We start from the raw sequence: 20790 nt of genomic DNA, 5'->3' as shown, positions 1-20790 counted from the left end.
TACTCTTTGCCATTCTTTCTGAAATCCTTCTAGGCGCATTTTGAACTCCTGAATTATATATATATATATATTGTTCTTCTAGCCTCTCACCAGGGGAAAGGATAATAATGGTCAATAAAATACATTTTTTACTTGGGTGGTTTTTGACTTTCATGCTATGTATGGAAGGAAGAAGGCTATGAAATATTTCAAAAAAATAATAGTTATATAGTTAGAGCTAAAAAAAGCTGTGCTGCATTGCATACCACAAAGCCAAGGGACAAAACCCAATTCCCTGGCTATTTGTTCTGATAGTTTCTTGAATTACTAGTTTTCAGGACTGCAAACAATGAATGTGGAGAAGCCCAAGGAATGCATTGGGGATTAAATCCACTGTACCAATATAAATTCATAAATAAACAACTGATTTCTATGTAGGGCAGACTGAGAAGTAGAAAGAGATGAAATATGCTAACTGATGAGGTTTGGGGCCTTATGTCTATTTTTTCCATTTATACTAGCCTACAGTTTTAGCTCTGCAAACCTATTTCCTAAGGCTTTGGAATGACTAAAATGACACAGCGAAATAGAAGAAGGCATAGTAGCTGTGTTCTTTACCTACTGATTACTGTGTTTTGTGCCTTGAAGAAGGCCTGGATAATATTTATTCTGCTCTTGTTGTTCTGGTCTAAATCAGAAGGAAATCCAGTAGGTGTAGGGTACTCTTCCATGACTAGGAATGCAATGGTGCCCTCTTGTGTGAAAGTGAAATTTTAACAGTGGAGACCATCAGAAAGTCCTAAAATCAAAATACTATTATGAGAGTGCTCACAATATGCAGGTAATGGTTTTGAAAAAAGTTTATATAAATTATTAGTTTAGCCATGATCTAGCACATCTAATTAATTAAAAACAGTATTTGTCTAGGTGTGTTCTGCTAACCTTAGTTGATAGAAGTGTGATTGCTTCCTCTTGTGGGTGAACATTTCCCTAAACCTAGAAATTTATTCCAACCCCCTAAAATTGCTAGTGAAGCCAACAAGGTATGTTGGCTGTGTGAAAGTCTTAGGCAAAGTACTGGCTTTGCTGGTCAGTGGTGACATTCTTAGTGATTTCAGGAGAGCTGGAACTTCCCCTGTAGTGCTTGCTCTCCCCCAGACATCCTGTGTACGATGAGTTTTCTCTGTCTTTGTGTTTGCATTTGCAGGTGGCATTTTTAACAGCTTCTGCCATGATGCTCCTGCATCTTTATCTTCTATGGTACTGAAAAGCATGAAGATCTCAACAGTGATGAAATGTGTCCAAGGAAGCCCATGCTCTCTTCATTTAAACGTTAAAGGAACACTGAGTCTGGATGGTAGGAATCAGTTTTGTTACTGAACCATTTCTGTTCATTTTTTTCTTATTTCAGCCAAATTTATTCCATATTGTAATATTTTGGACCAAGCTGTTTTCATGTAACATCAGAAAAATATTTTTATGAAAGCATTTTACTACAAAACAGTTCTCAAAGTGACTGAGAACTGGGATAATGAATTCTGTCTTCCAATGTAACACACATAACTTGTCTTCTGCCAGTGCCCCAAGCACACAGCTGCCCTTTTCTTTCTAGCTCTGACATCCATGCAGGCACACACACTAATTCTGTCTGCTCTGATAATCTGGACATGAGTGACTGCCCTTACAGAAGGAGAAACAGTTTATTCATCTGCAGTTACAGTTCTGCACTAAAATAAAATGGAAGTGCATGACCTTCCTGTGCGTAGTCTATTTTTACTAACACCTTGTCATTCGTGTGCTTCATGTTACCATTTAGGTATTTCCTAGTTGCTTCACTCAGAGCTAATAGGTTTATTTTTAAAATTTGCATTTAAAGCTTCATTTATAGCAATCTGTATTAAATCCTTGTTCCTACTCCCATGTGTGAGTTATATATACTGTCCCTTTTTTAGCAGAGATAAAATACATGTGCCTTTCACTTAGAAGGAAAGCTTATGATATGGTGTATTTTAATTTAAGTTTTTGTTCTTAAAGATGCTTAAATTATATTTTTGCAATCTGTTCCTAACTCATTTCAGAAAATGTCCGTGGGCTGGAAATATGTTCTTTTTCACTGGACACGCAGCAATCTCAGTGCACAAACGTGAGATTCACTAGGAAGAAAAGCAAGATGCTTAATGGAAAGAAGGTAAACTTCTTTTTATGAATATTTGGATTTCTAAAAGTGAAGGTGATAGCAACATCCTGGATTAGAAATTATGATGCTCTTTGAAATCCTTTTATTAAGTTATATCTACTTCTACATTCCTAATGCTACTGTATTGACTGCTTAATGCTGCTTTTAAATGCAAATATATCTGAATGAAGAATATTTATTTCTTAAATATCTTAACCAGAGGTTTTTCTGTATCTGGAAGTCATGCATGAACTCAGTTTTGTAAATGTTTTAAATAGGTACAGGTCCAATTCAATTGCATTGAAGTCAATGTAGCACAACACATCTATGTCACCATGAAAACTGTACCACATTACTGTGAAGTCAAGCTGAGTCAGCAATACTATGTTGAAGGTAGGAAAACATCTTAAATCAGATGCTTTTCAAGAAATATCTTGCAAAATAAAAAAAGTCAAACGAACCAAACAACAAAAAAAGCCCTCAATGGCAAAAGTTCATCCAAAATGGGTTCTGATTTGTGGGAGACACTGATCTAACTGATGGTAAATCACCTGTGCCAGGACCAGGCTTAGTTTATGTTTCATAGTTTTGGTTTTTTTTGTTAGCAAGTAAAAGTCTTGACTTGCTATAAAACCCGGAGTTTATATCTAAAAGTATGTGCAAAACTGAATTTACACAAAGCATTTATCCCAGTTGCCCTTCTTGTGATTGGCACTTGCTCTTTATCTGCCTGAAGGTTCATCCCTGCCTGCTCTCTGTGTCTTAGATGGATGGAGCTTCTGCTTCTCTGCATGGGTGGCCCAGGGGTGGCTTCAGAAGCTAAGGAAAGATTAATAGGAAAATCTATGGAAATTTATTTTTACTTTCATTAACTAGGTGTTCTATAGCCTGTTTACATGTAACTAAAAGATTAGGTCACATTTTTCCATTTTCCAGTTTTTGGGGTGAAGTGCCTACCAATTTTTTACAAATGATTCCATGTAATTCCATTATTTGTACAAATAATTCCATGTCCATACAAAAATATATTCAGCACCATGGTCCAACCAAGATACAGTGTAGCCAGGGAAGGAAAAAGCAAAAAATGACATGAGACCCCTTGTTCTATCCCATGCCTGGTACTGTCCTGCCTTCCCACCTCCAGAGCCCATGGGAGGGTGATTCTTGCCCTTGCCCCTTGGTACAGTGTCATCCCTGGTATATGGTTTGACATTTTGGTACAAGTAAGGCCATTTTGTGCTTAAAAAGCCTTTAATTTTCTTATAAATCCTGATTCACTATTGAAGTATATAAATACTTTGTGAACAAAGAGTGGTGGAAACAAGGTTTTTTGAAGCCCAGTTTTAAGACACATTACCAGGGTGAGTGAGCAAATGAAAACAGGAAATACTTCTTGCTGGAAGAGAACTCTGTGGGGAAATTAGAGTAGAGTGCTGCTCCAATACTGTGTTATGCAAGGGGGAGTGAAAGCAAGACATGAAAATTTGTTTTAATGTTCTTAAGAGTTAAATGTTAAGAGAAAGTGTTGCCTGGCTTCTAATTCTGGTAAGCTCCCTAGAAGCTAGATAGGGTGTTTCTTTCTAAGGCTGGAGTCAGAACAGCAAAAATAGAGAATTACTGATAACAGAGAAATGAGCCTGGTAAACAACAGGAGTTGTTTTTCAAGGAAAAAATAACTGAAATGAATATTATTACTCAAATTGTTGTTAGGTTCTGGGTAAAAAAGTGTGCTGTTATGTCCTCAATTGCAGCCTTAACTGCTGATTAGGCTTCCCAGTAGAAACCCCAGACTGGGGAGATAGATCCTTAAGGCATATTGTGATATAATCTCTATGTGTGGGAAGAGTACTTCTCTCTTTTGCCATTTATCTAAAAATGTATGTAAATCTGCCTTTAAAAAGAGGGATGAGAGAGGTTTCCTGCTGGGAATCTATTGGATATTTTGGCAGTTTGTTTACACAGTTATATGAATAAAGCAGCACTGAGACAAACTCTGCCTTCCACTTTGCAGACTGCAGAAACAGTGATGTGGGAAAACATATTCCAGCTTGTTCGGGTGAGCTGATCTTCTATGCAACCTAGAACTGAGCTATTTCTGGTAACCTATAAAATTACATGTTTTCATTCTTAAATGAGCAAGGAGAAAAAAATACAATTTCCAACTATCACTACTTATAATTACCCTGTAGTTGATAGGTAATGTTCTGGAAATGTATTTCTGTTGAAATGGTACATGGTAATGTTCTGAAAATATATTTCTATTGAATATGCTACATGGGAGGTAAAGGTTTTGATAATCTATTTGATTTCTAAACTTTTGGAAATAGATTTGTGTTTTTTTAATGGATTGCTGTTTTTATGTTTTGCCTATAGACAGACCTCATAAATAGATCAAAATTAATTTGCCAAATTGCTATACTGCTTTTGGCATACCTGTGAATATATGTATAAAAAAATATTCCTTCCATATTGCATTTGTCAATCATAGTTGCACATATTCTCTATGTAAGAAAGTTGTAATCTTGGGATAATCAGCCCTTATAGTAGTATTAGTGTGTATATTTCAAATATTTGTACATAAACTACATAAGATTCCAAGTACTAAGGTTCAGGTAAAATTGGCACGTGTCTTGGCCTCTCAGTATTACAAGTTCTAAGATAAAAAATGTTGAATGAAAATTATATCTCATAAAAAAGAACATTAGGATTATCAGTATAAAAATAATAATTTCAAACATTCTAAGTAAGAATCTCTAGATGTTGAGTTTCATCTCCATCAAGTTATGAAATATATTCTGTACCTTTTATGAATAGATAACATAGAAATAAGAAAGTAATAAAGAAACAGTTGTAATAATTTAATGCTTGATTTTTTTTTCAGCTGGAAAGTTAGATTATAATTTAGACAGGGCAAGGAAAATCGTAACAGTGAATGTATCCAGCTTTCCCCGAGATCAAGATTATTATGTTCGCCTGTGCCACAAATGGTTTACCTGTGAAGATGTTGGGGCATTTGCTGTGGTGAGTTAAAATCACAGTGGTTTGGGGAACTGGTGGGGGGTGCCTTGGAGGTGGCAATTAAGGTTATAATAAATGCCATCTAGCTATATCTATATAATCTATATCTATATGTATATCATCTATATCTATATCATCTATATATCTATATCTATATCATCTATATATATATCTATATCATCTATATATATATATATCTATATCTAATCTAGATCTATGTATCTATATCTATATATATATCTATAGATCTATATCCATCTATATCTGTATCTATATCTCTATATATATCTGTATCTATATTTAATCTATATCTATTTATCATCTATATAATCTCTGTCTATATTCATCCATAGCTATATAATCTGTAGCTATCATTTAGCTTTATTAAAAGTCATTTACTGTCCTGGATTTATGACCATCTTTTTAATTTCAGATAAAAGGAAAGGAATCTTTTAAATCCGTTTCTCTGAAATATTCTCAGCTACTCCCTTGTCTTTGCATTGAGGTAATGCAGTCTGGAATTTGGTATATATTTGTGTTTCTTATTAAAGAAATTTTATCAGGCATTTGTGCTAAGAAAGGAGGAAAAACCTGAAGAAAAAGGCTTTAGATCCAAGTTTTTGACTAAGGCTTTTTTAACCTTAGGATTACATGAATGTAAGGAAGAGATTTTTTAGGAAATGCTAATTAAAATACGGCCATCAGAAGAAAATGGGATAAAATTTACAATAATTTATGGAATTTGTAATATTATTTTGACTGATCTTTTATAAAAAATGAAAGACAGAAGACTTAATCTGACTGAATTTCAGCAGCATTTGATATAGTATTGAATGAGAAACTAAAACAGGAATTGAGGAAACTGAGAGTGAGAACAAGATTTGAGTGGTAGATAATACCTGGCTGCAAGGCTAACTCAGCAACTCCTGTTGGATGGGCCTGTGCTGATAGGGAGGTTATTTAAGGATGACATGGAGAGCGATTCTCATATAAATGTTTTCATCAAGGACATGGGTAAAAAATGCATTTTCTGGAACACAACTGGGACGTGTAATCAAACATGGAAGAGGGTCAGGGTAATTGGAAGAGACTAGAGATCTTCATATGTGACATAACTGAATGATGATGAAGTGTAAAGTATGATGTGCAAGTTCATGCACTTGCTCTAATAAAAAGAATTCTTTGTAAGATGCAAGTCCTCATTTAGAAATAACAGTGGAAGAAAAAGATCTGGGTGAAATAGTTGATCACAGGGTGATCATCTTCCATGATGCAAACATGAACAAAAGTTAGATTATTCCAAGCTAACAGAAAAGTATGGGCAAGGCCTTTGAAATACTGTAAGGAATTCTTGTATCCATATTCCAGAAAGATTAATTCAAAAGGAAGATGTACATAAGAAATCTGTAGTGGTTGGGAAAAGAAGACACTGTTTTACAAAGGAGATTCAAATACCATGTTTCCATTACCCTGGTAAGACACATGCAAAGAGAAAATATGTTTGCTGTGTAAACAGAGACCAGAAGGGTCACTTATAAGGAAAAAATAAGTTATGTTTTAAACAAAAGCCATTCTTTCAATGAGAATGAAGGGGGATAAACTTCATTCCATGAATATATTCAGGTTAGTTACAGATTTTTCTGATAACCCGAGAAGTGAGATTTTGGAATGTCTTTTCTGCAAAGAATAAAAGGTCCCAAACAAATCTAAAATTATTTTGATAACATAGAAAGCTACTATGTGAACATAGTTTTCTCAGTGAAATTTGGGGTTGGATTTACCTTGCAGATTAAGATATCTAAATGTAGACATCCAAATACAGATATCTACATGTGAATTAGGTGTCCAAATTCCTTACAGTCAATGGAGATGTAATTAATGCAGTCAGTTGCTCAACTGACCAAAGGTAGATGGCCCTTTTGGGATGTGCTGGACCACCCTGTAGATTGCACAATAAGACTACTGTGACAGTAATTTGGGGACTGCAGTCACAATTAGATGTGTACATTGTGGGACCTAAAATCACATGCCTAAATACACAAGCTGAACCACCAAGTCTCTTCCAAGCCTAAGGATTTTTTTTTATCCCACTCTGAATATATGAGACCACTAGAAAAATATTATTCCTCTCAGTGTACACACAGAAAATTCTGCAATAGGATTGCTGAGCAAACAGATGAGAACTCTAAATAACAGAAACATTTGCACATGAGTTTACATAAATAGGGTATAGCAGCAGCCATGCACATACACTTGAAGACTGGGCTAAGTGTTAGCCTTCAGATTTTAAGGATGCATCCTTTACCATTGCCCAGGCCAGGAGATTTTATATTATAATTATTGAATGTTTTGATACTCCTAGAAAGTAATGTTGCTGTGAGAAACTTAATGAAAATTAATCTGGAAGACTTTCTAAATGAAATTGGACTAAATATATGACTAAAAAATAGTAGGAATACTAATAAAATGAAAATATAGTGCAAAACTTCTTTTAAGAAACAACTTCCAAAGCTTTCTAACAAACATAGCATCCTAATCCTTTGGTGGAAAATTTTTCTGACACATTCTACCTGAAATGTTAAAAATGTGTCTGACAACCTCTAATGTCCACTGTTTGGTTGTAGGGTTGGCTGGCATTTCCAGATGCAAGGAGGATACAACTTTGCCCCTTTGAAAATGGCAAGTACTTTATGATTACTCTTTATAGGAGTGACTTTCAGCAGCTCCATTGGTATGTCACAATTGAAATTAATCTACAGTGAAAAAAATGTATTGCAAAACTTCAAGGAAATCATCATATTGGTTTGTTTTACTGTGGGAAGATAAAACAATTTACTTTCAGACCAAATAGTTCACCAAGTTCATGCCAACATAAACACTAAGTAACTTTCTAGTTATTTCCCCCATTTTCTTAAGTGACACACCAACTGGCCAGAAGGAATAAAAGGTCAGTTTAGAAGTGAGCTGAGTGCTTGAAGAGTGAGTGCTTCAAGAAGACATTTGAAGAAGGTGTCAAATACCCTACTTAAAGGAGGGTGCAGGGAGTATCCTTGTGCCTTCCATGCTTAAGGGGAAATTACCCACAAAAATATTCCAGCAATGTCCGAATTTGTTCTGAGATGACAGCTGAAAATGAAATTGTCCTATTAGCATTTATGAAAGTAAATGTTTTACCAGACAAATAGAAATAAGAGTGACCTAAAAAGTGTTTTATTGTGTTAAGTCCAAGATTTTGGTTTAAAGCACATATACAATAAGTACCAGACTTGTTAACTGTGTTGATTCCTGTCTGGACATTTTTAATAATGTTTTCCCTCTTTCTTTGTGCACAGATACACAGGTGCTATGGGACAATATTGTTTATAACCCATCAACACAAACCCTTGCTTGGGAGCCAGCCTGTCCTGTCCTTGTCATGGTTAACCTATGCAGGTTCACCAAGTCGAATTACCATTGTGAAGATATAGAAAACTCTTTCAAAAATTCTCCTGAGAAAGTAAGAGCTGTGTGGATTAATTCAAGCTGTGAGATTGAAGGGCATCACCAAAGGCATAATGTGAAGAACTAGATTTTGGATTAACAGCAGTTGCAAATTCCTCTCTTCTTCTTTGATACTTAAAACTATTCATAATCACAGTCTGTTCTTGCACACTAATCACATGATTTATTCAAAATGGTCACTGACTCATTATAAAGAAATAAAAAGTGGAGATGACTGGGCAGCTAGTAATGTTTGCTAAATTCTGTGGGGTAAATAGAATCTGCTTTTTATTTATAATTCATGTCAGATTTCCTTTAAAGTAAGGGAGACAGACACATTGTGAGGACAGCTCTTATCTGTAGATAGGCATAATAGGTTGGAGGGATTTCTCTCTGATGGTACTGCCTTCTTTCTGCTGTCACAAGGGTCTATTGTGATTAGAACAGATTTAGATATTTAACATTTAGACAGCAAAAATGTAAATAAGATAAAGCTAAATATCTTTAAATATTTCTGGAGACATAACAGTACTTTGGTAGGGCACAATTGTTTTGTATATAAGATATTTCTGAAGTGCCTTCCTCAACCTGGTCCAATGTCTTGAAATTATGGATGCTGAAATTTTGTGTCCCTTAGTTTTTCCAGCACTTTTTTTTCCTCAGGCTGAGAAGGGTTTTCAAATGCATGTGTCTTGAATGGCTTAACACTTCAATCTGAAATCTGATGATACTGAATGCTCTGGGTTTCTGAGGTTCATTAGAATTAATTTCATAATGAAAAGTAAGTTTCAAACTTGCCTGATTGTGGAGAGAAGATAGTAAACTTAAAGTAACAATTGAAAAGGCAAATAAAATCAAATAATTTTGAAACTTTTGGACTAATATTGTTATTGTGATGACATGATAGAGGAGGGGGTGGGGCTGACTCAAGACTGTTGAATGCTTTTGTGATTAGGAACTCCTGGCCAAGCCTTTAGTGATTCTTCAGATTTATCATTTGTGAGTTCCAACAAAGCTTTGATCTCCAAAAAACAGATTAATTTAATTTTAGATGTGAGTGATCCCTGTGGGATTATTCATCTGCTGGCAACAACTTATTGCTTGCAGGAGAGAAAAAGAAAAAAAAAAAAAAAGACTTAAATGAGGTCTGGCTGGTAATGGTTGTATCAGTTACCAGAACAAAATCCAACTTTATTATGGAGTATGAGTGTTTATCTGTATTTACCGATTCCTTTAAATGGCTGAGCATTAATATTAATCGTAGAACCGTATCCTGAGCTGGAAGGGACCCAAAAGGATCATCAACATTTATGGATAGAATTAATTCCCTTTTTTTTCCCCTCATTAATTCTGAGAAGTTTGATATTGAATTTGGTCCATTTATTGTACTGTAATCCTGAAATCCATCTCTGCAGTATGCTGGAAACCACTGCAGATTTCTCAGATAGGGCCAGCTGCCCTGTAAATGCACACAAGGCCACCAATACTGTGCACATGTGCTGACTTAGGCACAAAAGCTGCATTACTCTTTACTGAGGCTGGGGCTTTCTCTGTCAATGACAATGCTGTCTTCAGGTCTGACAGTCAGACTATCTCCAGGGACACTGTTATGTTCTCAAAGGAGGTTACAGGAAGGAAGAGTTTGGCTGTATATTGTGCTCAGTCACTTGAGCAACAGGGTTAATTTAAGTAGGATCACTTATATGTGTAGCAATTGTTTATATAAGACAAAGCTTTTTGTGGTGAAGCCCTTGGTGGGTAAAGAGTTGTTAATCAAGTAAACAACATTTTGTGGATTGCTTAAGTGGATTTCTAAAATTCAGCCTACATTCTGAAATATGGGTATGGAAAATGCAAAGATTTCTCAACTGATGGTGGAATATTTTTGGATGTCTGTTTAATTGTTCTGCTGAGTTATTCATGAGTGGTGAATAACGGGTTGATACAAGACAACTGTGTAATGACAATTTTGCACAAGACACCATGGAATCAATTAATTAAGCTCTAATGGGTCAGGCTGACCATAAAAAATACTACATGTTGCAGATAAAAAGAAGCAAATTATTTAGTAACCCAAAGCAGCAGTTATTTCTAATCATTTTATGCTATTAACTTCCTAGGGTGTTTATGAAGTAAACAAACCAGTTGCCTTCTCAGTAATCAAAGCATGAACATTTTCAATAGTTGATTTTGTGAAATTAGTTAATAAAACTAGCTAATAAAACTAGCTAATGCTGAGTGCTCTGTCTTCCAGCAGATTAAATATTCTCGTGTGGACACTCACCCAAGACTTTGCATGAAGGTAAAGGGATTTCTTTATAAAACATATATTAACTGTCCTTCTTCTAAAAAAATTGAGATGCTGATGGTCTTTATGATCAATGGTTTTTTTTTTTTTTGTAGCTCTTGTGAATGGGTACTCAGAATGAAAGAAAAATGAAAGATTAGATTAGAAGATGATTGTTTGAAGTGCAATAGCAATGATAGATAGGACACAGGTCAGATTCTGCCCTTCATTTTTTCTGTTTAAGGAAACCAAGGAAAAAAATGGTTTTGGTCAATGCAAACTCTGAACAATGTGCTAAATTTAGCATATAAAGTTTTTTGTAGTGAATATTTAAGAATAAAATGATCAATACAGTAAATTTAATGGAGAATCTCTTACTATTCTAGTTGAGAAAAAAATGCCAAGTAAGGCTAATACAGGCATATTATTGTTTTATTTTAGAACACTTTTAAGTCAGTGGAACCAGGTATTTCTGTAAAATATGTGTGATTATAAATACCTGAAGAATTAGGGGATCTAATTTATGTCAAAGGTTGGAAGATACCACAAAGCAGGAAAGCTGTAAATTTATCTTCTGCAACTTTCTGGAATGCCCTGATCATCACTAGTTGAATATTTTGCCACAGATTGAAATAGAAAATTCATTTTTCCTAACAAGTTTCTCTGCTTTCAGTTTACAACCAAACGAGGATCTCAGATTAAATGTCCATTTGCTCATGGAGAATTTCCAGGTAAATATATATTTAAAATTGCATAATATTATATTGTGGAAAATATTTAAATCACTAGATATAACCTGTCTCTTTTAAGCAAGAAGTATTCACAATACTCTAAATTGTAAACTAAGTCAAAGAGATTTGACAACTTGTTACTTCTATGTATCCTCAGAAGATCTAGTGTTCATGGGTATAAAAAGTAACTTGCAGGAAACAAAATAATTACTTGCACATTGTCTGATAGCACTTACAAAAAGCTTTTATTTTAGGCATCAATTTAGGATATAATGTATGGTATTTGTACATCTAAAAGTAAGTCTTTTCCCCTAATATCAGCCTGGAAAATGAGGACTGCTGCAGTTGCAGAACAAATACAAGTTTTCTTCACATCCCACATCAAGGCACAGTTCTCAGTGCTTGTGTGTAACAAGACGCAGATGGCTTCATGTGAATCTCTTGGGATGCACCATTCAGTCTCTGTGGTTTGTATATATTATTTCTTAAACATTGTAAGACTTTTAAACATACCTAACTTTATTAATTTATGATTTCATTTATTGTTCTGCAGCTTGAATCCATTACTAAACCATGTACATATTGGAACAATTACTGGAACATTTTAAAAGCATGTAGTTCTAAATCTGATCTCTCACTGAAACAAGAAATAAAGATCCTGAAGTGAAATGAGTCACATCAGAGGATGTGACTATTGAGTGGTTAATATTCTTTTAATGTCATTTCTGTAGTGTAGTATTTGTATTATGTATATAGCAAATGTTACTGTTAATATTTCATACATGGGTCACTGATATAGCTGACCTGGCAAATCACACATCATGAAATGTAAGACTTGAGCCATCAATCCATGATGAACTCTAAATGTCACAGCTGCCAATACAAATTCAGCATGCAAGAAGGGTTAGTTTTCAGCCAAATTATCTTTCTGAGCTGATTGTATGGCTACACAACTGCTTCTTCCAATAAAGTGGGGACAGAGTGGGAAAATATTATGGGAGGGTGAGACTTCAGTTTCAGGCAGCAGCTAATCATGAGAGCCTCATTCCTCCCTTGCAACTTAGTCCACACCCCACACATTTTCAGTGCAGCACTGTGGTTTTCCCTTTAACTCTGCCAAGTTACCTTGTTGGCCCAAACTGTGATCTGCTGAGAGACACATTGGAAAGTGAGGTCAAAGAGCAAAAGAGTGACCATAGCATTATTTTTCAAACAAGAATATTAGCAGGATATATCCTAGTAGCTATTTGGACCACCATGCTGAAAGACATCCCTCTGGTCCAGCAGCCAGCTCCTCAGTAGTCCCATGTCCACTGCTAAATATGTGCTCCTGCTGTCTCCTTCACTGACCAGGTATATGAGATGGCATATGATGAATTTTGAGAAATCTAGATATTGTGATTTGAATTGTTACTCCTGTTAATCCTGCTGACTTCACTTCCTTGTGGAGGGATGTGCTTTAGAGCACACAAACACAGCTCCTACATCTGTCCTCTCTTTAAGGTATATTCCAGCTGTACTTATTTGCCACTATGCAGGGACACAATGCAACGGTGCCTTTTTCAGGTACTTGTGATTTTACTGTACTGTTGTAGAAGAGTGCACATACCAGGGCTTAGCTGATGACCAAGCAGTTATGAACAAGGATTTCTTAAACATAATGGACTGGACACTGAACACTGAATTTTTTTTCTGAATAATGAATCAGTTTAGATCTAGATTTAGATTTAGGTGCTGAATGTAACTGTTAAAAACAGGGTTTTCCAACTCAGCTCAATCTGAGGACATGAATAAAGCAGAAGATGAAAAATTGCTCCTCTAGGAGATCCCAAAGCTGAATAATCATGGGGAAAGACCTGGGAAAAAACAGCTATCGTAGTTAATGGACCTGTGTAATGGACCACAGAGGGCATTAATGGTAACATCAAGAGTCTGTCCTTATGGGAAAAGCTGTCTGGAAAGTGCTGTATTACTGGCAGAGATGGAGATCTGCATGGTAGAAAAGCTGTCAACATTCAGGGAACATTCAGTAGCACTTCCCTTCAACTGGTCTATTTCACATGAAATTTGTGGTGTTTCTGGTTTAAAAGGTTCCCTGTGTGAATTGCTAAGTGAAAGGGATAATAGTGGAGCACATCTAGATATCGAAGTGTGTGTTTCATGAAGGCAATGATGCATTTAAAAATGATGTTTTCTTCCTGTGGTACAAAGCTGTTATGTCCTCTGCTACTGTGACAGAATGAGACCCCACATAAATTACATACAGTTCCTGTCTCAACACCATGATCAGTATAGACAAAGTTTTCATCAAGACCTAACTCTGTGTTCCCATAAACCAATGTTGGTCCTTTAACTATTAATTCCTCTTCAGTTGTGCTTGAAAAAGAAAATATATATATTCACTTAATTTCCCCCAAATTACTTTAGGAGTTTACCACGCTGAAGAAAATGGTGTGGGATTCATAGCTATTGGTGGAGTAACAAACATTATTTTGGGGACAAACCATAATCAATCAAATATTAAATGTCAAGCCAGTCATTTAGGACAATTTTACCCTAAGGCTCAGCTTGTTCTCTGCATACAATGGGATGGGAAGTCCAGAAGAACTGTAAAGACAGGGTCATTCCTTCAGCTTATACACCAGGGAAAAGAAGTGAAGATGATGGGAGGAAGCAAACTGTGGGGGGAGAGTGTCCTCCTTATGATGCTCCATAAAATACAGTAACAGTAGCCCTCTTCCTGTGTTGCCACACTGTGCTTGGTTAAACTCTGCCATCTGCTTATGGTCATTGAGATCTGGGACTATCTCTGAAAATAACTAATCTCCCATTAATTTTCCATTATTGCAAACCAAAGCAATGAGCTGGAGAGACACAGTATGTTTTCATTGTTCCAGGGTATGCAAAATAGTGATTTTCAAATTTTATTTATTCTTTTTTCATTAGGGAGATTCTGTTTCAATCCCTATGTCACAGGAAATGTGTGGGTCAACAATTTGCATTCAGGTATGTGTCTTACTTTTTCCAGGTACCCTGTACAAAATAAACTAATAAAAAAATCATTAAAAACGCAAGCAAACCAGCAGGTACTCTCATTGCTTTCTCCTCCCAGCTAAATCTGATTACTGTGCAAATTGAGTTGGCAAAGAGCATTATTTATAGCTTGGTATGCTGCCACCACCTCTCTTTGAGATGACATTAATTAACTGAGAAGTTGCTCTCCATGATCTTGCTCCTTTGTCCGTGGCAGATAAAAGGATATCATCAGGATATTGCTAATTCTGTCTTTATATGTACCTTCATTAAAAAAAAATAAAATTCCAAGCTATCAAAAGACCCAAGTAAATAATAGATGAATTTTCAAAAATTGACATTGACTAGAAAAGGTGAGGCATATAGTAAACAGTGCAGCATCTGCATGGTGTCTAGAATTAGCACTCAAGAAAGTAGAACTGAGCAAATTATTTTTGATATTTCTGCACGCTAATTCCATAACTGACTTTTATTAAGAAATTTTATTCATAGAAATTGAGCATGAAGCTGATAAGTTTATGCCTCTCTGGAGTTAGTGTTCTCAGCAGATGCTGAGAGAAATGAGAGTGGAGCTCTGAGGCTCCAGTAGCTGCCCTGGAAGGCCTCTCATCTTCACTTTCTGATGCTGGGAAGAAAGAAGCAAGATGAAAATAAGATTGGCAAGATCCTTCTGAGTAATGAAAGTAGTAGTTTCCCTAGTGAAAAAAGAAATTTGGTGGGGAGACTCCTGCATAAATTATTTATTTTGTAAATAAGATATTTTCTGTCAGACAACAACAACAAAAATTATGATTAAGTCTATCAGAGACCTAAAAGTGATTACACTAGACCAGTAATCTCCATATGTTTATGTTTAAAAACATTTAAAATGCAGTCACTTGAGTAAACTAATAAAGCAATCTCATTTTGTTAACACAAGTGATTAGCAACAGTTCTACTGAAAGGGGAATAAGCCTCAATTCTTTCTTTTAAAAGGGCTGGAGAACAGATGTAGATTATTCAGTTCCAGTGCAGATCTGTGATACCTACTGTGGTAAGTATGCGTGCTAAGAAAAGGAGCTTTGTGTCTTGGTTCTGTAGAAGGGAGCGTTTCAGGTGAAGTGTGTTTTCACTGGGAAACTGAGGGATTAATCTGACTGAATGTGGATGTGTGTGTGAGAGCTAGATATGCTCAGATTCCTTTATAGACAATGGACAGTACCTCATCAGCTACTTTAATAAGCTCTGCAAGGCCAACTTGTGTGGCTGGCTTCTGCCTCTGCTTTTCCTGGGTGAATTTTCCACCCTGTGCCAGGTTCTGTGTGTCACACCTGTATTTACCTTGCTGTCAGTACATGAGGTAAATAGTTAAAAGCACACCTTGGCAAGAGGCACACGCTACTGCCATTGCAGTGACTGCAGCACAGCCCTGCTGTCAGTTCCCCACCTCTGCAAATGGGAGAGCAGCATTTCCCTCCACTTCCCAGCAAGCAGAAGTTGGCTTCTGGATATAACAACAACAAAACCAATAATAATAATTGTTATAATTATTTTTATTGATACACTACTCAGATACACTATGGAACCAAAATATTTTAAAATCTCCAAGCCCTAAAACTAAGGCATTGTAGAAGTTAGTGAGTTCAGAGCAAACTAAGGGGCTTTATGGTGAGCATTACAGCAGTGGATTGACTAATTTAGAACTAAAAAATCTTAAAGGAATCATGCTGAGAGAAGCCTCAGTCCGAGCAGTGCAAAAAACACTTCCCCAAACTCACAACCAATCAACCAATCAACATCCCCTTCTAGCTCACTGCAAATATACTGAGTCCTGTGACAGATTTTCCCTATTGTCTAAAACCACCTGTCAGTTAACTACAGCTTTAGATTTGGAAGGCTGATAATAGAAAGAAGGGAGCTTGAAACTGTTGTCTGAATGTACTTCCCTGTGTAATCATTCGTATAATGCCAGTTCAGGTTTCTTCTCCACTGAAAAAATTGTAACAAGCCCACTCAAGATGAAAAAATTAAATAATCAGAGTATTGTGGTTCATACAGTGTGGATGCATTTTCATTTTTCATATTTTCCAATTAACAAATGCAGAGTATGATGAAAGCATGTAAAATAATTAAAAGCTCTAGAGATGTCAGTCTTGGAATTTCCCTGCACCTCATAGTGGAGAGAATATGTCTGTGTATTAAATGAAAATAACATAACTTTAAAAGCTAACTAAAGAACTTTTTGGGCACAATATTTGATTTAAATATTGAACTTTTTGTCACAAGTTTGTTTGTTTGTTTTGTTTGTATATGTGTGGTTTTTTTTTTTGTTGTTGTTTTGGTTTTTTTTTTCTTCTGATTAGGAATTTGTGAAGATTAAGAAAAAAAAGGAGAAAATGTGCACTTATCAAGAATATCAGAAGTTTAATATGTGATCACTGTTTGTTGCACATTAACCTTATGCTTCATGGATTCTGACATAGGTTTCAGGATAATGTGATTTACATTAGTTTGTAGATAAATCCATCTCTATCTGTGGACCAGTGTTCCCAAAACCTCCCTGTAATCAAGATTGTACAAGTCAGTGTCAAAAGTGGGATACTGAACTGGGTTGGTCTGTCTCATTGCAATAATTCCAATGTTCTTAATGACTAATTGGAACTCACCAGCGACTTTCTTAAGTACCAGTAACAGCAAAACTAATAAGGACTTTTGTATACTTATAGGCATATTTTCTATTACAAAGGTATTTCTTACACATTAGCTTTTTAAAATCAGAACATGATGAAAGTTTTTGAAAGAGTCACCGAGGGTGATAACTGTTGCACTGGGATGCTGTAACGTTGTGTTTGGGCATAAGATGTTAAGAAAACCCATCCACATAAAGGTGAAGGCAATATTAACCTTGAGATTTGTCCTTAATTTGTGACAATATGATTTATACAAATGTCAAAGCAAATGACAAATAATCTTGTAATGGCATAGTGAAACAGTGAAAATATATACTGTGTACATCTTTGTAAAATAGAAATGTGCATGTTAAGTGTTACTGTTAAAAATACCAAGCACTGTCAGTGTGCACAGAAGACTCACAATGTTATTAAAAAACAAGATTCCAGTCATAACAACATCTATTATAAAAAAGTCAGTGTGTCTAACCATCAGGAAAGCTGCTCTTTCCCAGGCTTCAAGAAGAGCTTTCTGGCATGTAGAATTTATTATTCTACAATAGATTGCATTTTTCTATAAGTATTTATGCTTTGGGAATTACAGTGGCTTGCTCTTGTTTACCCTACAAAGGATGGATATGGGAAAATAATGTGGTGGTTTTTTTAAAATTTGCATTTAATATCATTGACCTGGAGGCAAAACTTTGTGTTCCTTTTCAATTTTCTATTTTCTTTGACCACTTTTCTGGATTCTATTTAATAAATCCAAACATTTTGAGACATTATTTTACCTATAAAATAAGAAATTTATGTATTTTGTGTGAAACAATAACCCATATCAGTTACTCTGGGAATAAATATGTGAATTGCAATGAAAACGAAACGGCAAACTATATTTGAACTTGTTCCCTCAGGTTTTCATGGTCAGTCACACAGTGATGGAAACCCAGCAAAGGCCATGGCACACAGGTATCCATGTAATGTACAGTTTAAAACGTCTGTGGGAATGGATGGAGTTTTTAATCTTAAAACTATATCACTGGCCTTGCTACAGGCACAGAAGGAATAGCTGAATAAATTTTGAATATAGTTAGAAGGAATATCAGGTTCTTAACTCTCCCTTTCCCACTGAAGACATTCCTTGCTTCTGTGTTCTCTCTTCTCTTGCTTTCTCTCTTTGCAGTACAGTCTGGAATCAGAGGTAGCTGCCTTGCTACCAATGTGAGGAGAAAGGGAGACAAATAACCAGTGGAAGTGGGAAGTGTAAAGTAACAACACAACCTTCAAGAGTCCTGAAACAAGCTCAGATGTGCTGTGCATGATATTCACATTATTAGAACCTGTCCCCTGCTTTCTCACTGATGTTTGCATGCAGATCAGATCCCTCTGTGCTCTCACTGATTAGACATGTCTGCTCAGCTGGTTCAGTGCTGCTTCTTATTGCCACAGTCCTTTACGAAACAGCTGTCCTAGCCTATAGACAAATCAGTAAATAACACAGCCCATGGAGGTATGACTTGGTAGACCCTGAGCCCTTAAAAATTCTCTTCCTTTAAGGATACCTTTCAGAGCCAAACTAGAAGAGTGGGAGCTACCTAGAACTCCAGAGAAAATAAAGATTGTCTGAAAAAGCCTTGTTCAAAGATGGGGAAAAGATGCAGCCTTGCAAAAGCTGTGCAAATCATGTGGTTGAGAAGGGGCTACCATCATTGCTTTGAGGCAGTCTTTGGCTTTTCCCTTGTCAGAAGATACCATTCAGAATAAAGTATCCTGGTTTTGTTTATTTGTTCATATAAGCACTGTTTGAACTGTGACAGTCAAATACACAAGCTGTAGACAAATGGTGAGATTTGTTACTTTACACCAACTATATATGAATGCAATGAATTTTTTCACACTTTGGAGGAAATAATCTCACAACAATCTTCTTTCCTCTTCTGTTTTTCTCCTAGGATGAAGAGTGTGCAGTCCTTGCATTGAATTCAACATGTTTCCAAGGTCCTCAGTATCTTCTCAACACTGTATTTTGGTGCAACTTGCAAATCTTGTCTAACTGGTCCTCTCTCATGATAGTAGTTTCTAATGACTATTACATTATACTCATGAGTGAAGAATTTAGCAAGCTGAGCCTACTCTAGTATCACAAATTCAGATTATGATTCCTTATTTCCCAGTCTTTTTAAAAAAAGTCTTAGATCACTTAGAAAATCAGGTACATATTTCCCATTTATACAAAACATGCTCTGAGTACTTTCATAGTACTTTGTATACCTATAGAATAAGGATTTCAGATTTTCTTGTTTATAACCTTCATTTTTAAACCATAAGCAATAGTTTTTGAGAAATGAAGAACCGAGGAAGTTTTCTCAGCTTTGATATGTTATTTTTCTTTGCATTTCCTGTTTTGATTTTGTCATGCCATTCTGATAATCTCACCATAGCAGACCATGTTCTTTAAGTACATCTAACAACTGCTTTCTGTGTTTGCATTTGTGTTTGCCTTGGAGATAATCTTCCTGTTTTTCTGAGGTGGTACATGTCTTTGGTTTGATTGCTATTTAAAACTGTCTTGTGGAAATCTGGTCTAGAAGGAAACAGTTTAATGGAAATAATGGAAATATTTTCCCCCATTGTATCAGTATTTATACTCAATTGTTCAGGATAATATTACACACTGTACTGATTATTAAACATTTGGCCTTTATTTCACTGAATAGTCCTGACAAACATCCTTCCTGTTGTGTAACATTGGAATAAAATCAACTAAAAGATGATTAATAGCATATCCTGAATCCATGTGGAATTGATCATGTGAGATCAGGAATATGGGTGAGGAACAAGAAGTTGATCAATAAAAAATACTTTCCATCTGAATGTGTGGGGTTTTAAAATTGTTTTGTTTTGTTTCAAGTCATTCATTGACACATTTACAGAGTATAGTATTAGAGACATATCCACTGCATTGAAACACAAGCATTTTTGGTGTGCCCTGGAGAGGTCAAGTTCTGCTCGACTCCTTTTATAAAAAAGCTTTACTGTTTAGACTGCACATCTATTAGCTCTAGTCTCATTCCTAGCAGTGCTGCAGCTCCAAAAGCAGAGGTGTCAGGGCAGCATTCCTAAAGCATTTAATTACTTTGTCTGTGAAGCTGCAGCTCTGAGCTATCCTGACACACCTGCTTTTCCTCTAATGCCTTTCAGGCTGCAGTCAGGAACAAGGCACTCGACCATCCAGTTGAGAGGGCATGAGAACACTACTCTCTTCACTTTCTTCCAGTGGAGAAGTCTTTTCTATGGGAAAGGTTGATTTGTACAGAGTGATTTTTGTTGTCATGATACCTTAAGATCACCTTTATGAATATGTCCTCAGACTGAAAATGAATTAAAATGATGCAGTTATATCTAAGACTAAGGCATCTGAGATCCTGAAGCAACAAC

At 35.8% G+C, this 20790-nt stretch overlaps 1 protein-coding gene across 3 annotated transcripts in view; it reads left to right on the top strand.

Annotated features, from left to right (window-relative positions):
* IL17REL (interleukin 17 receptor E like) overlaps positions 1 to 20226 on the top strand; it is a 43105-nt gene extending 22879 nt beyond the window's left edge. The window contains exons 3-17 of one of the 3 annotated variants that reach the window (XM_015626902.1): positions 1187 to 1336; positions 2058 to 2167; positions 2434 to 2548; positions 4167 to 4211; positions 5037 to 5176; positions 5607 to 5678; positions 7798 to 7852; positions 8506 to 8669; positions 10911 to 10955; positions 11614 to 11671; positions 11993 to 12138; positions 14618 to 14677; positions 15680 to 15737; positions 18267 to 18321; positions 19305 to 20226. In XM_015626902.1, the coding sequence (XP_015482388.1) occupies positions 1187 to 1336; positions 2058 to 2167; positions 2434 to 2548; positions 4167 to 4211; positions 5037 to 5176; positions 5607 to 5678; positions 7798 to 7852; positions 8506 to 8669; positions 10911 to 10955; positions 11614 to 11671; positions 11993 to 12138; positions 14618 to 14677; positions 15680 to 15737; positions 18267 to 18321; positions 19305 to 19332 (1301 nt within the window). In that variant the 3' untranslated portion in view covers positions 19333 to 20226. The other 2 variants (XM_015626900.1, XM_033514723.1) reach the window with 2 other exon arrangements.
* The last annotated feature ends 564 nt before the right edge of the window (positions 20227 to 20790 follow it).

The sequence above is a fragment of the Parus major genome, chromosome 1A (genome assembly GCF_001522545.3).
Source record: "Parus major isolate Abel chromosome 1A, Parus_major1.1, whole genome shotgun sequence".
Taxonomy (NCBI): Eukaryota; Metazoa; Chordata; class Aves; order Passeriformes; family Paridae; genus Parus; species Parus major.
This window is presented reverse-complemented; position numbering and strand designations above follow the sequence as displayed.